This window comes from Lepidothrix coronata, unplaced genomic scaffold (genome assembly GCF_001604755.1).
Source record: "Lepidothrix coronata isolate B3197 unplaced genomic scaffold, Lepidothrix_coronata-1.0 Scaffold60, whole genome shotgun sequence".
Classification (NCBI taxonomy): domain Eukaryota; kingdom Metazoa; phylum Chordata; class Aves; order Passeriformes; family Pipridae; genus Lepidothrix; species Lepidothrix coronata.
The window spans coordinates 3,786,494-3,799,824 of record NW_016690240.1 but is presented as its reverse complement, the minus strand read 5'-3'; the positions used below and the strand labels follow the sequence as shown (position 1 = coordinate 3,799,824).

The following is a 13,331-nucleotide window of genomic DNA, read 5'->3' as shown; positions in this document are numbered from 1 at the left end:
GGTATATTAAACAAGTTATCAAAAGAAGTTATAGTAGCAAAATACCACTTTCATCAGAAGGCAGCAAGTTGTCCTTTCTCCTAGATGTAGCAGCATCCTACACATTCTTTGCTTAGTTTACACATCAAATCTCCTTGGTTTAGATGTTTACAGTTTTCTATCTTTCATCACAACAATGTTAATTTCATTGCAATGAATATGCCACCAAAAAATAACCTCAAATAGTATGTAAGTTCTCACTAATTAAAACTGGAATTTGTTCTACATAAAACAAAATAACCTGAAGGGATTCCGACAGTTAAATTTTGGTTTAATATTGAACAGCTGGCAACCCCAATTTTAAGTAATCTTCAAAAAGAATTTTACTAACTTTCCACATACTCAATTTTCTTTGGACATACTGGTATAATGCATTTACAGACAGGTTTCTGTCCTGTTTTTATTGTCCATTCCCTTATTTACAACTAATTGAGTATTTATTATTTTTCAATCACAGAATCAATTCAGTATTATTATGGAATTGTATGATGGAGTATATTTGATGACAAGTCAAACATACTAATTCTTATTGCAGCACACCCTGCTCCCACCCAGCTCTCTCAACAAAAAGTCAGCTGAAGGCAGACAGGTTTCTGAATGGTTTCATTCAGAAATTCAGTACATTAACAACTATCCAGCAAACCTATCAAATTAAGAAAATTACAGAACATGCATCATCATACATCTTTTGTAAATATCAAATATCCATTAAAATATCTATGTTTTAGGGCAGATGGGACTTTCTTACTCCTTTCCATCCCACTATTTAAACAGTCAATTTACAGTCTAAACAACGTAATGTACAGAGCTCAGTTCAAAGGGAAGATCCTGAGTAACATTAATACTCTACCATCTTTTGAAGACTCTGCAGATTTTGCCACAGCAATCACCTTCGTGGATGGAGTTTGATCGTGACAAACTTGATGTAAGAAGTTTATGGATTTTCCTATTAGGAGGACCTAAACAAAAAAGGATTTTTTTAAAAAATTATTTGCATCTAAGGAAAAAAAAAACCTAAACAAAATAGCCACCCACAGACACCAGGACAACAAGATATTTTCTTATCTTTCTGTGCTCTTAGCTTCACAATCCCAACCACAGTAATCCAGAACTTCAATGCTAACACGAAAAGGTTTTAAACACAAACTTCTTTTCCCCCTCCTTGAGATCTCCTTAAACAAAGTTTAACGATTAGAGAATGGAAAGGAGAAACAGTCTTATAGTCTTCCTCAGCAAACAATTCTAAAACTCCTAAGATGAATATTTACTGTTAAATTTGGCCTCTGTTTTCCTAATGAAAAATCTAAGTGGAGGCACAGAGCAAACAAATCAGAAGATTACCTTTTGGATTCATACCTTTTTTGATTGCTCCATTGTAATAAAAGAAGGGATCATTGATTTCCTCAGAGTGTATTTGTCATGCCACAACCGATCTGTTTTAACTGTAGGATCTGAAGCTACAAAAAACTGAAGATCGAAAAAATATTAAAAACAAAAGATTAATGTAAACTCTCCACCCTAGAATTTAACTTCTGTATTCAGAAAACTGTAAAAATATTCTGAGTTGGTTTTTTCACTTGCATAGCTAACATGCAGAGTTGTCCTGGCAATGGATATGTAAATGGTATGTTGACCAACCTGAACTCTGAAGGAAAAAGTTAGAACAGCTCACATAGTTTAATCTACTCTATATGTTATGAAACTTTGACTACCTCAGGGTAAAGTGTACCATCTGTAAAACATCCACTATGAAATACAGTAGCATGTAGCATTTTTCCAACCATTAGTTATACAGTTAGGGTAGGAGATGAAGATCAAAATATAATATGCTTTTACTTTGCTGGTTCTGTTTTTACCCCTAGTATTTCTCCTATTATAACAGATGCAGAATTGTAGGGGAAAAAACAAAAACAAACCCAAAAAATCTTGCAGTTGAACTGCTGATCAAATGCTACAGTCTCTCAATTCCATACAACAGAATACTCTGATTTGTAAGAAACTAAAACTACTTCATTAGTTTTGTTAAAGCGACTTTTGGATGGATTCTGTCCTCATCCTGTCTAACAAGATATCCATTTTCTTGACAAGAACTTTTTTCACTGCCATCAAGAATGGTCAATTATCTTTGTTCACAAACTGGACCTATGGTATGAAAATTGTAATTTTCAGTACAACACATCCAACAGAGATCTTCAGTATTAAGAACACTCTTACACTACACATATAAATTTTTAAACAGTTGAAATCTAAACATAAGACCCAAAAACAATAACACCTCACACATCTGAGGAATAGCTGCGAACTACTAACACTACTAGAAAAGGATTCATAGACCTTTTACACAAGTCACTTAATGCTGAGCTTAAAGATCAGCTGTGGCTGATATTTGTACTAATTTAAATTTTGACCAAAAGAAGCACAGAAACAGACAGTATATTTCAGTCTTAAGTAAAATCGCTCAGATGTGTCTCGGAAGTGCTCAACTAATTTTAAAAAATTATTTTTTGGCTTCTTGGAACCAAAAAAAGAGAGTCACTTTAAAGAGACTTTGCTGATAGGAGACAAAAGTGCTGGGAGAGCTTAAAAAAGTGTAAGAACATTTGTAAGAAGAAAGAGGACAATTGCTGGAACTTGCTGTTACAGAAGTCACAACAAATAACTGCAGAGTTTCTACAGCAGCTCTCAAACCATAAACCTCTTCTACACAATTTTACAGACTAAAGTTATTTATCAAGCTGAGGATTACAGTGAATAGTCAGAGTAAAACATTCTGAACTTCATTCCAAATAAAAGGCCTGCATTCTAAACAGTTACAAAGAACTCTGCATACAATACTACTGTTACACTAAGCAAGAAAACTTAGAGAAATGACTTTATCTCTCTTCAGAAGCAAGCACCTATTGTCAGTCCACTATTCTGACTCTACGAGACAAGACCCAGGCTATGCTTTATTGAAGACAACATCCTGCATCATTGCAACCTGCAAATATCAAACTGACTGAAATCATGAATTCAAGTGATATTTCATGTTGTTATTGTATGTATTGCTTACATCTTATACACTTTCATCACTGTCTACTTTTCAAATTCTCCTCTAGGTTTCCCACAGATACCTCAAAGCAAACAGAGATAAAATATTTACCATAGCACATACATTACCTCGTGGTATGTGTCCTCCAGCTCTCCGTCATATATCCAGCGATAAAGGAAATTCAGTACAGGATGGGATACGAGGCCAAGAATGTGCTGAACCAGAGACCTCATGTAGGGATCTCCTGTTTTAGTATAGGCATGAACTGCTGAGGCTAGCTCACCACCTTTTCTCCCTGTATGATCATAGGGAAGGGGAACAGAAATGTATGAAGGAAAACCATATGCACCCCATTTAAACTCAGCAGCCATTGATTTCAGCTAGTCATGTGTCACTCAGACCACGTTGAACAGCAATTCTAAAACGTAGCAAAAGTACATTTTTTAATGTTAACAAGGAATACTCTGAGGTTTTAAGGCATGAATTATTAATCTCACTAAAGCATTAAGCAGAATTCTCTGCCTACTTTATGGTAGCTTGGGGGAATGCAAATTTCAAGGCATCAGATAACACACAAAGGTTGATGTTATGCTTTTCTTTCCCACTCTCCCCACCAGAAAAGCATTAAAGAAGCCTTAGTAAGTTTTCCTTCCCTCCTGTACTTGACGCTCTCAGATGTTCTGTGTGCATACATGCACACAAACACCTTTCGTGCTTCTTAGTTACAGTTCCCACTATAGCTCTGTTAGGTAATATCTCCTGTTTCCTCACAATTGAAAGGTAAGAGGCTGTCAAAAACAACCCCAAAAAATAGAACAAATATTTGCTCTGCTGTTATGCTGCATAGCTTAAAGGTTCCTTGCAGCAGAGACTGTAGAATTTAAAGTTTTCATGAATGTCTTAAAAAGTAAAGCCCATTTGTTTTTTCAAATTTGTTACAAATTCCAATAATCAAGGTAAAGCAGATGTTGTAGGGTTTTTTTGGTTAAGATGCTCTTCCTAAAGAGCAACAATCTCACCAATCTGAAGTACCCTCAGGGAGAAGAATAGACTATGGGTCAGTTACGGGCCAAAGTTTTGGTCAACTCCAACATAACTCCTCAGCACTTTCTTGTGGACTGCCAACAGTCACACACTATTTGCAGATTTGTAAAGTATTGTTGATTCACGTTCATCTGCAGACAAGCTGCAAATGATTTCTATATGCCATTATGTAGAGAGGGATTGCATAATACTCATGCATAGTAAAGAGACAGCCAATCATTTCATAATGTATTAGTAGGATTCTTTAAGTGTGACATTCTCTGAAAGATGATTAAATTGAGTAATTGAAAACAACACGAAAAATGCATGCTTAAAATTGGAAGGATCTCTAGAGCACATTCTTGTTTCAAAAAAGCAAGAAATACAGATGTATCAAAACAGCACTACAAGTTGCCATGTTTTGTTTAAACTAATAGAGCAAATCGTCTGGATTAACTACTCAAAATTTAAAAAAACAAACCCCAAACAAGAAGTAATATTATTGAAGAAATAATATTATTGCTATCTGGCACACACAGCTACTCAGTTACATAACTTCCCCAGAAATAGTAATGTTAAACAGACCTTGACAGTGATCAACGAGTGCTGCAAGGGTCTTTAACCTTATTTTAGGATCATATGTCCAGACTAGAAGGCGGCGAAGTGTCAAACTGCTCTCAAGTCCCAAATTCACACCCTGATCATCTTCCAGTTGCAACTGAAATCAAAGAAAAAGACATGTCAAGGAACAAAACTCGCAAAACTGAGACAGAACTGATGATTCATAGTTTGTGTTCAAACATTAGATTTTTACACTTGAAATGCCCAGTGTTGTGTGTTCTCTCATTAAATCACTGGGCCAAAACCTGAGAGCCAATCTAGTGAAAATAAAGAATCAAGCGCAAGTGAAAGAACAGTGACAAGCAGAAGTGTAATAAGGCAGACAAAGTAAAAATGACAAGAAAACTAAAGAAAGTAAGGTGACAGATAGTCACAAAAGGAGAGAGGAGCAAAGGAAAAGAGAGCAGAGATCCTGAAAGACATCAAATACTGGTCAGAGATGCTCAGAAAAGAGTAAAGAAAAAGATCTAAAGGAAAGGCAAAGTGTAGGAGGTAAACTTTTTATTACTGCACTCCCAGCTTAGTTTAGTTCAACATGGGACAAATTCAGTTAAATGTCTTCCTCCAGAAGCCATTAGAACTCAAGACAGTTATATAGTCAGATTATAGAATTACTACCACTAGAAAAAGAAATTTAAAAGAAAAATCTGTCACAAAGTGACAATCTTCCAACACCATGGAAAATAAAAGCCAAATATTTGCATCTGAGATGCAAATGCACATCTCATAAAAGTACAGATGGGATAAGCAAGACAAGAACACAACCTAAGAATACAGAATACAGAGTAGTCCAAGCAGACTAACTCTCAGAAAAGATGTTGTTTCCTGTATATGACAACCCATTCACTCTATGCTTTCATATTTGGCACCTTTATTTTTTTCCAAACACAACATATCAGTTAAACTTAAGACCACTGTCATCCATATTAAGGTCAGCCTTAAAGCCAGTTAGATACATTAGTTTCTGGATGCTCTTGGGTCCACAGGTGGATTTTTTTCCTTTGGAAATTGGTAATGATAAGAAAGACACATGAGCAAAAGCCATCCTTTGACTTTAGGCAAGAGATGGTAAATCTTCATCATGGAACCACACTTTTAAATGGGCTGACAATGTGAAAACAGTCTGCAAGGAAAAAACATAAAAAGCTTATGGAACAGTATACAGTACACTCAGAATTACTCTTTCAGGGGCAGAAACATGTTTGGGGAAAGCTGTGAAGACATAATAAAAAGTTACAGAGAAAAAGACAGTACAGAACCCAGTACAGAACCCTGTCAGTACAGAACAAGATTCTTGTTGTTCTATGCCTGAATTGTAAACTGGAACTGCACCTAATAACTCCTAAGCTGGCAAACTGTATGATCTCCCAAATCTAAGAATGCAGCATACACTCAATTTCAAGTCACAATTTTCTACATGTTTTCAACTAACTGAAATGTACAGTTAGTTTTCAACTAACTGAAATGTACATCCTGCAGTGTGACCTTCAAGCCTTCCCAGCCTTCAAGTCACAAAAGAATCTCTCCTCCACTGCTGGATCTTTTCTTTCCCTTTCCTTTCCTTCACAGCCTTTGGGGAGGAATGTTGCCAGGGGCTTCTTGAAAATCCAAACACAACATGACCCTGGGAGCCCCTTAGTTAGGTGCTTAGGGACCTAGATTCCCCAGAAACTCCAGTATGCTACTCCATCAAAACTGTGCATTACAGACACCGTACTGACTGTTCCCTACGTGAATGCACTTAATCAGTGGGCTCAATACACTCAGGAACTCTAACACTGGACATGAATCTGGGAAAGAACATGAAGAGCCAAACAAGAACAGCAGTAAGAGTAGATTGGGAAAAATGTGTGTCCAACTCCTGAATGGTGCTGGGAAACGAGTGACAGGAAAAATGGAAAATGCTGAGGTACTTAATGCCTTTCATGTCCTGTTATTTTGGTAGTATTTGTTGTTGGGGATACCAGATGTCACCTGAAATCAGAAGGGAAGTCTGGAACAAGGTAGACTGAGTAGAGAAGGATCAAGTTAGAGGACACTGAAAAAAATGGATATGCATAAGTCTACAGGACCTAATGGGATGCATCCTCAAGTGCTGGGGAGGGAGCTGGCCAATATCACTGCAAGGCCACTCTCAATTATCTCTGCAACACAGTAATTAGAGCAGGTTCCTGATGACTGGGAGAAAGCAAATTCACTCCTTTATTCAAGAAGGAGAAGCCATAAAACTACATACTGGTGAGACTCGCTCCATTCCCCAGGATGCTGACAGAGCAAGTAATCCTGGAAACCATTTCCAAGTATATGAAGAACAAAAAGCTTTCTCAGGAAGAAAAGATCAGAGAAAGGAAGAGGAAGTAGGAACATTTGTGGTAATGGAGTTTGTCTTCCCAAGCAAGTGTTAAGTGTCCCGATGCTCTGCTCGCCAGGAAGCAGTTGGACATCTGCCTGCTGATGGGAAGTAGTGAATGAATTCCTTACTTTGCTTTCCTTGCACACACAGCTTTTGCTTTCCCTTCTAAACTGTCACTAACTTGATTGACTTGTCTTTTTGTCTTCCTTCTAATTTTCTCCCCATTCCTGAACAGGCAGGGGTAAGTGAGAGGCTTGGTGGGTGCTTGGCTGCTGGCCAGGGTCAACCCACTGCAAAGGCAAACACAGTTCGAAAATAAGCGATCCCAGAACTTTCCTTTCATTTTCTCCTTATAGGCTTCCCCTCCCACCACACTCATCTCTTCTTTTGAAAGGTTTAGTGGAGCAGAAAAGGTAGAGAGAGCTGCATTTCAAAGAATTCATAAATATTTTCATGACCAAGAAGTTTTAAAAATTAGAATTAATCAAAGCTCCAGCAAATCAGGAGAGTAAATGTATTTGAGACAGAGCAGGAAATAATTACAAAAAGAATAACTGGATAGCAGCCAGGAAAAACAAGCAAAAAGTATGTATGACAGGCATTCCAAAAGTTAGGAACGTTAAAAAACTGCAAGTGAGTCAAAAGGAACAGATGCCTTAAAAACATTTACAAAAGCCTATGACTTTAAACCATACAGATTTTTAGAAGCTAGAGTTTTAAAAGCCAGTTTAATTTAACTTTAGATAAATTCTCAGAATAAATTTTTCTCCACTACAAGTAATGAACTCCTTGAAAGCCCTATATAAAAAAAATAAAAAGGCAAGCACAAGAAAAAAATGTATTTTATTTTAAAGCTAGCATCTAGAAGCACATACTATAAACATTTGTGGACAAACTGCAAAATTATCAGTACTAAGTTGGTCTATATGTTACAGAAAAATAGTAAAACACTGAAACATCTGCAAAGCAGATGTTTTTACTCTTATAAAATAACTGAAGGGACAAGAAAAAAGCACAAACTGGCCCCGGCAGAAGAAAAAGCTGGAACTGTTATTACTAGCTGCTGAACCATTGATTGAAATATCTTTTTTTTTTCCTCTCAAAGATGTGTCAGTGTTTGGGATTTGAATGATAAAGGTATTATGCAATGTGAAACTCTCAAAAAGGATGCAAACCAGGGACAGTGGCTTAGAAATACACACCATATTCCTTGCTTATGCAATACATCAAATGCCAGTGAATTTCTAAGAGAAAAATATTCAAGGGTACCTACATCCAAATAGTAAGAAATGTACAAGTTAGAGAATTATGTCCACTGTCAACAGAAACTTCTGTACACCCTTCACGTTCTAATGGAATATGTAGGTATATCTTTCAGGAGGTATTTAGAGAATGTAAAGCAAAACAGGAAAGTTAAATAAGAACCACTTAACTTACCTGAGAATGTAAAACAGACAGAAGTCGGTAGTATTCTTTAAGTTCCTGATGTAAGGCTGCACAAAAACTCTGTACGAGAAAGAGGAGAGGGAAAAAAGAAAGAACAAAAATGGAAAAAATAGTTAGGAAAAATCTTTCTGGTCTAATCTAGAATAGTTTTAATTCCATCACCACACTTTCAAGGTAGTCAGAAATTTCCTGAAGGGAATCAAGCTACAAGTTTCAGCATAAAAGCCAAATCTTTGAAAACTCGCCAAAGTATAAATGTTGCCCTAAGAGATGCACATATCTCATATCTTTTCCAGAAATATATACACATTGTCAAGTTACTTTGTTTCTTGCTGTCTTAACTCTATGAACAGATTAAACTACAACAAGTGTAACTCTTCAAGTAGATATATCATCTCAATAACAGCACTAATAATTAGCACAGGGATGTGCAAATTATAACACGACCCAGTTAAAGTTCTTTTTTAATAACCATGTAAAATACAGTATGTAGTAAAGTAACAGAGCTTCAATTTCAGGAAGATCTCTAACAATAGAACACAGAAGTCAGGCAACCATCATTATATTTACGGTATAGACTACATGACATGAATAAGAAAACCTAATGCTCAAAAAAAATACTTCCAGTAAGTGCTGCTGGATCAGGTAAATTTTTGTCCTTTTATCAATTCTCAGTTGTGCATGATTCTTCACTTGACATGGAAGAAATGCATAACACAAAGTGTATCTTCAGGCCTGAACTAAAGCAAAGCTTCTTTGTTAAACAATTCTAGGCACAGCTACTTTGGTAGTAGTAATAAGTAAATAAAGGTAGACTTAAAAAACAAAATCTGGAAAAAAGCATTTATTTAGTAACGAAGAGTTTTCCATAGTTTGGGGTACTGGGGTTTTCCTTTGTTTCTGTAATGGTCTTAACCTAACATACAGACTAAAAAAATTTCTGCAACACATTTTCCAAAACAGAATTAAAAATATGGTTCATTAATTTTGGACTAAGTTGAAACTTTGGACTTTAAAACCCCGAAAACTGTGCTTAACGTTTTTTATATGTTTAGTTTCTTGGGAGCATATTTCTGTGTCCACACACACATTCAGGACTGATTTCTAACCAATTCTCAGCTAACAACTTTGATCCCTATTTTAATTTTTTTTTTTTAACTGAGAAATTTCCCAGGACTTTCCCTTCAACATCTTTTAAACTCACAGTCAAAATAATTTGGAAAAAAAAAAGGAAAACTTCACAGAAAGGACCTTAGAGCTTGAAGAAAAATATTTATTCACTAGAGTATTTAAAAAGGAGAATCATTTCTACAAGCACAAGGAGAAAATAAATCTTCTTTCCGGCTAAGCAGCTAAGCCTAGGAAAAAAAACGTCATTAATCTTCCCATTGTATCCTTTAGAAGGAAAGGAGGTTCCTTTCTTCAACTGAACATCATAAATTACAAAGAAATTTGACATTCGTTCTATTCCAGAGGATACTGAAGGGCAAAAAGAAATCCCCTTACATGTAACTCCACTTTTCATTTCTTCTCACTTGCTTCTTCAGTACATTTTTGAACCTATTACAGTAGCACTTGCCAAGATAGAGGGCAGAGCAGAGCCTCCAAGAAAACATTCAACGCACTATACATCTGCTCAAAACAGAAGAACAGTAATCACTGACTTTAGTGATTCAGGAGCCAATAGGATTTAGGATCTACTGGCCACCAATTTTTCAGAGAAGCTTTAGAAGTTAAAATTTACATCCAGTGCCAATTCCTGCGTCACAGACTACAGGTTTTTGTTTCCCAAACTGTTACAGAAAAACTGGACATTATCCTAGAATTCTAATTTGGTCTGCAGCAAAAGAGAATTCAGGAAGGAAACAGAATGCTTGTTTATAAGAAAAAAACTAAAATGCCCACTACCTCAATTGGATCTAAATGGGCAAAATGTCAAAATACAAGTTGTTGTCGATTATTCTTTCTGCTTTCTGAGGACAAAGCAGAACTTGCATACTAAGCAGCAAAAGGAGAAAAATATAAAGTGTAATATATTTTTCTATCTCTACTCCTAATAATTGTCAATACCTGACACTTTGTGGAATAAAAACAGTCGCCAGAATCATAATAAAAGGGGTGACAGGCATCTTCTCCTACGCATGATTTAAATAAGCATTCTTTTAAAACATTGGCAAAAGATGCTTTATAATACAATATATATTCTTGTGCTAAATTCCTTAATGCACAGTGTGCAGCACCTGAAATTCTCAACTATAACAGCTATGAAGAGCAATAGTATATACTCTTTGTGCCCAGATACTGATAGCAGGAGCAGAATATATGTTTTTATTTGTATGCTTATGTCCTAGAAATATATACAAGTGATTGCCTCAAGCAAAATTAACAGCATTAGAGCTATGCAAATTCAGCTAACTGCACAGCCTTCTGCACAGGATCTGAAACCTGCTAGGATACTCCACATTTAAATTCACTGAAGAATTACAGTTCTCCCCTTGCTGTAAACTTGAAGATTAAAGCCAGAGACAGTAAAAATAAGCATAAGCCGGAAGCTACTAAATAAAGAATAAGAAACTTCACCCAGATATAAGGGGGAGAGTCTGAAGAAAATGCATATACAGTAGCACTACCATATAAAACATGGAAAGCAGAATTGGATGACTAGAAAAATAATTATTTATATGTAACTAAAAAAGATTACTTAGAATAAGAGACAGAAGGGAACAGAATAAAACATTAGAAAAGTAGGAAGCACTACAGTGTCTCTACTGACCTCTTAAGAAAAATTAGATTGAAGGGAGAAGCACTTCAATTTCTTGGCAGATTAGGTAGGATGTTATGGCTAGAGGCAAGGATAACATTTCTGTTGACTCAGAAGGGATAATATCCAGTTTTACAGAGGGAGCAAGGGAGAGAAAACGGGAATGCCTTAGCAGTAAATGTGGTTTTGGGTATTACAGCAGCAGTGAAGTTACTGTAGACTATAAATCATGATGATGAAACCTATAAAAACAAAAATTAATATTCTTTTGATGCTGTATTCCAAATAAAGGGCAGAAGACAATGGGTTATTTCCATTTTATGTAAGTTACTGCAGTCCTAACAAATGAACATCAACAATAGCTGACAAGAATGTCTCCTGCATAGGTCACTAACAACTGAATTGGTGATTAATCAGCTCAGGGATGCCACCATCCCATTTAAGCAATGTTTTTGTTTATAAATATGCATGATAATTAATTTATTTTTTTTTAAGAAGATTAAGAAAAAGAATCTATGCATGAGACTTTCTGGCTACAAATGACAGGGGCAAATCCTTAAAGACCAGCAAGAGCAAATGCCTTTTCCTTGCCTTCAGTCTAAGACCCGTATCAAAAGCAGTAGTCCATAAGAGAAGTAAATCAAACGATGAATGATCCAAGCTCCAAAGTTTACGCTTAATTCTAGTACTGTATTTACTCAGTAGTTTCTTAGGGAAACAAGACCAATGTGTTGTAGCTAAATTAGTTTTTTGGCTGACCTACCTGTCCCACAAGTCCAAATGCACGATCCAAACTCCTCTGGTCTGTATATTTTCTTATTTTATTATGTAGCCATCCCAGCTCTGCAAGTCTACTTGTAGTATCTCTCAGAGATTTGGACAAGCTCACCTATAAAGTTAACAGAAACAATAACTTGCAATTAAGTCAAATCTATCATGCCAATACTGGTTTCTTCACCAAAGTCCATCTTTCTCATAAAACAAGCCAGTTTGAGAAACAAAACTTTTACATTCTACAGCAGAGACAGTGTCAAAAAAAGCAGACAATCACATAATTAGCATTAAATTTTTTACACACATGCACTGAAAAGACAGCAGCATTCTCCAAGATAACAACCAGTGTCAGAATGTGTTAGCCACACCACTGTGGGCTTGCACCAGTTGGTTGTAAGACCAGAGTTCGGTCCCTGGTCCTCTTGTTTAGCCACACAGGCACAGCTTTAACTTCTTGAACAACTTCTGTAAGGTAAATTCCAGCCCAAACAAGCATAATTGGACACAGTCAGAAACTGCCCATAGCTAAAACCAAAGAGATGGCATAAGAACTATTTAGAATTCTGCAACTACAGAGTACTTCATAAGCATCGAGTAAAATGCACATGCATGGAATTAAAAGAGGAACAAGAAAAACTGGCTTAGTGTCATTACATTTGTGTCTCCTAGATCAAATCAGAAACTGCTAGCTTATCCAGTGATGAATGTCACCATCAGATCTAATATTAACACTGACATTAGAAAACATTCAGGCAAGAATAACAGCTTGGAAAGTGTGTTTCTTTCTAGAAAAAACAGACTGTGTACAAGGATATTTTCTTTGTAAGGCTGAGTGAGAACTACATGCTTTGACTACTATTTTGCCTGACATGCAGTCAGTACAACTGGAGTCCTCCTTGTTTGTCAGAAAAAGTTCCAGGTTCAGCTCTAGCCAGTCAAATAATTTCATCTTCACTGGGTCCAGTAGCTCAGTAAAAGTGCCAACGAGGAAGGATGGAAAACAACTGACTTCACAAAAATAACTGAAGACAAAGTTCTCAGGCAAAAGCATTATTCAGGTGGTTTGTGGTCAGTAATTAACTCCCTGTATTAACAGAATTATGAATTCAAACTAAAACAGCTTTCTCCCTCAAACTAGCCTATTTGTTATGAAAGCTAACAGAACACCAATGAAACCTACAGTGCCAATTATGCAGTCATTGATTATTTCTTTTCAACACTCCTCTAGAAAAATCTATTATGCTACCTTTTCTTTGCCATATATAATCTAAATTATATATGGA

The 13,331-nt window shown here is 36.1% G+C and overlaps 1 protein-coding gene across 2 annotated transcripts in view; it reads right to left on the bottom strand.

The window, feature by feature from the left end:
* Nucleotides 1–13,331, bottom strand: part of TUBGCP3 (tubulin gamma complex associated protein 3) — a 57,597-nt gene that overhangs the window by 22,744 nt on the left and 21,522 nt on the right. For both annotated transcript variants that reach the window (XM_017817386.1, XM_017817385.1), the window contains exons 8-13: nucleotides 12,038–12,163; nucleotides 8,505–8,573; nucleotides 4,679–4,811; nucleotides 3,199–3,365; nucleotides 1,396–1,506; nucleotides 890–998 (exon numbers count right to left, since the gene is read on the bottom strand). In XM_017817386.1, the coding sequence (XP_017672875.1) occupies nucleotides 890–998; nucleotides 1,396–1,506; nucleotides 3,199–3,365; nucleotides 4,679–4,811; nucleotides 8,505–8,573; nucleotides 12,038–12,163 (715 nt within the window). The remainder of the gene's footprint in view (nucleotides 1–889; nucleotides 999–1,395; nucleotides 1,507–3,198; nucleotides 3,366–4,678; nucleotides 4,812–8,504; nucleotides 8,574–12,037; nucleotides 12,164–13,331) is intronic.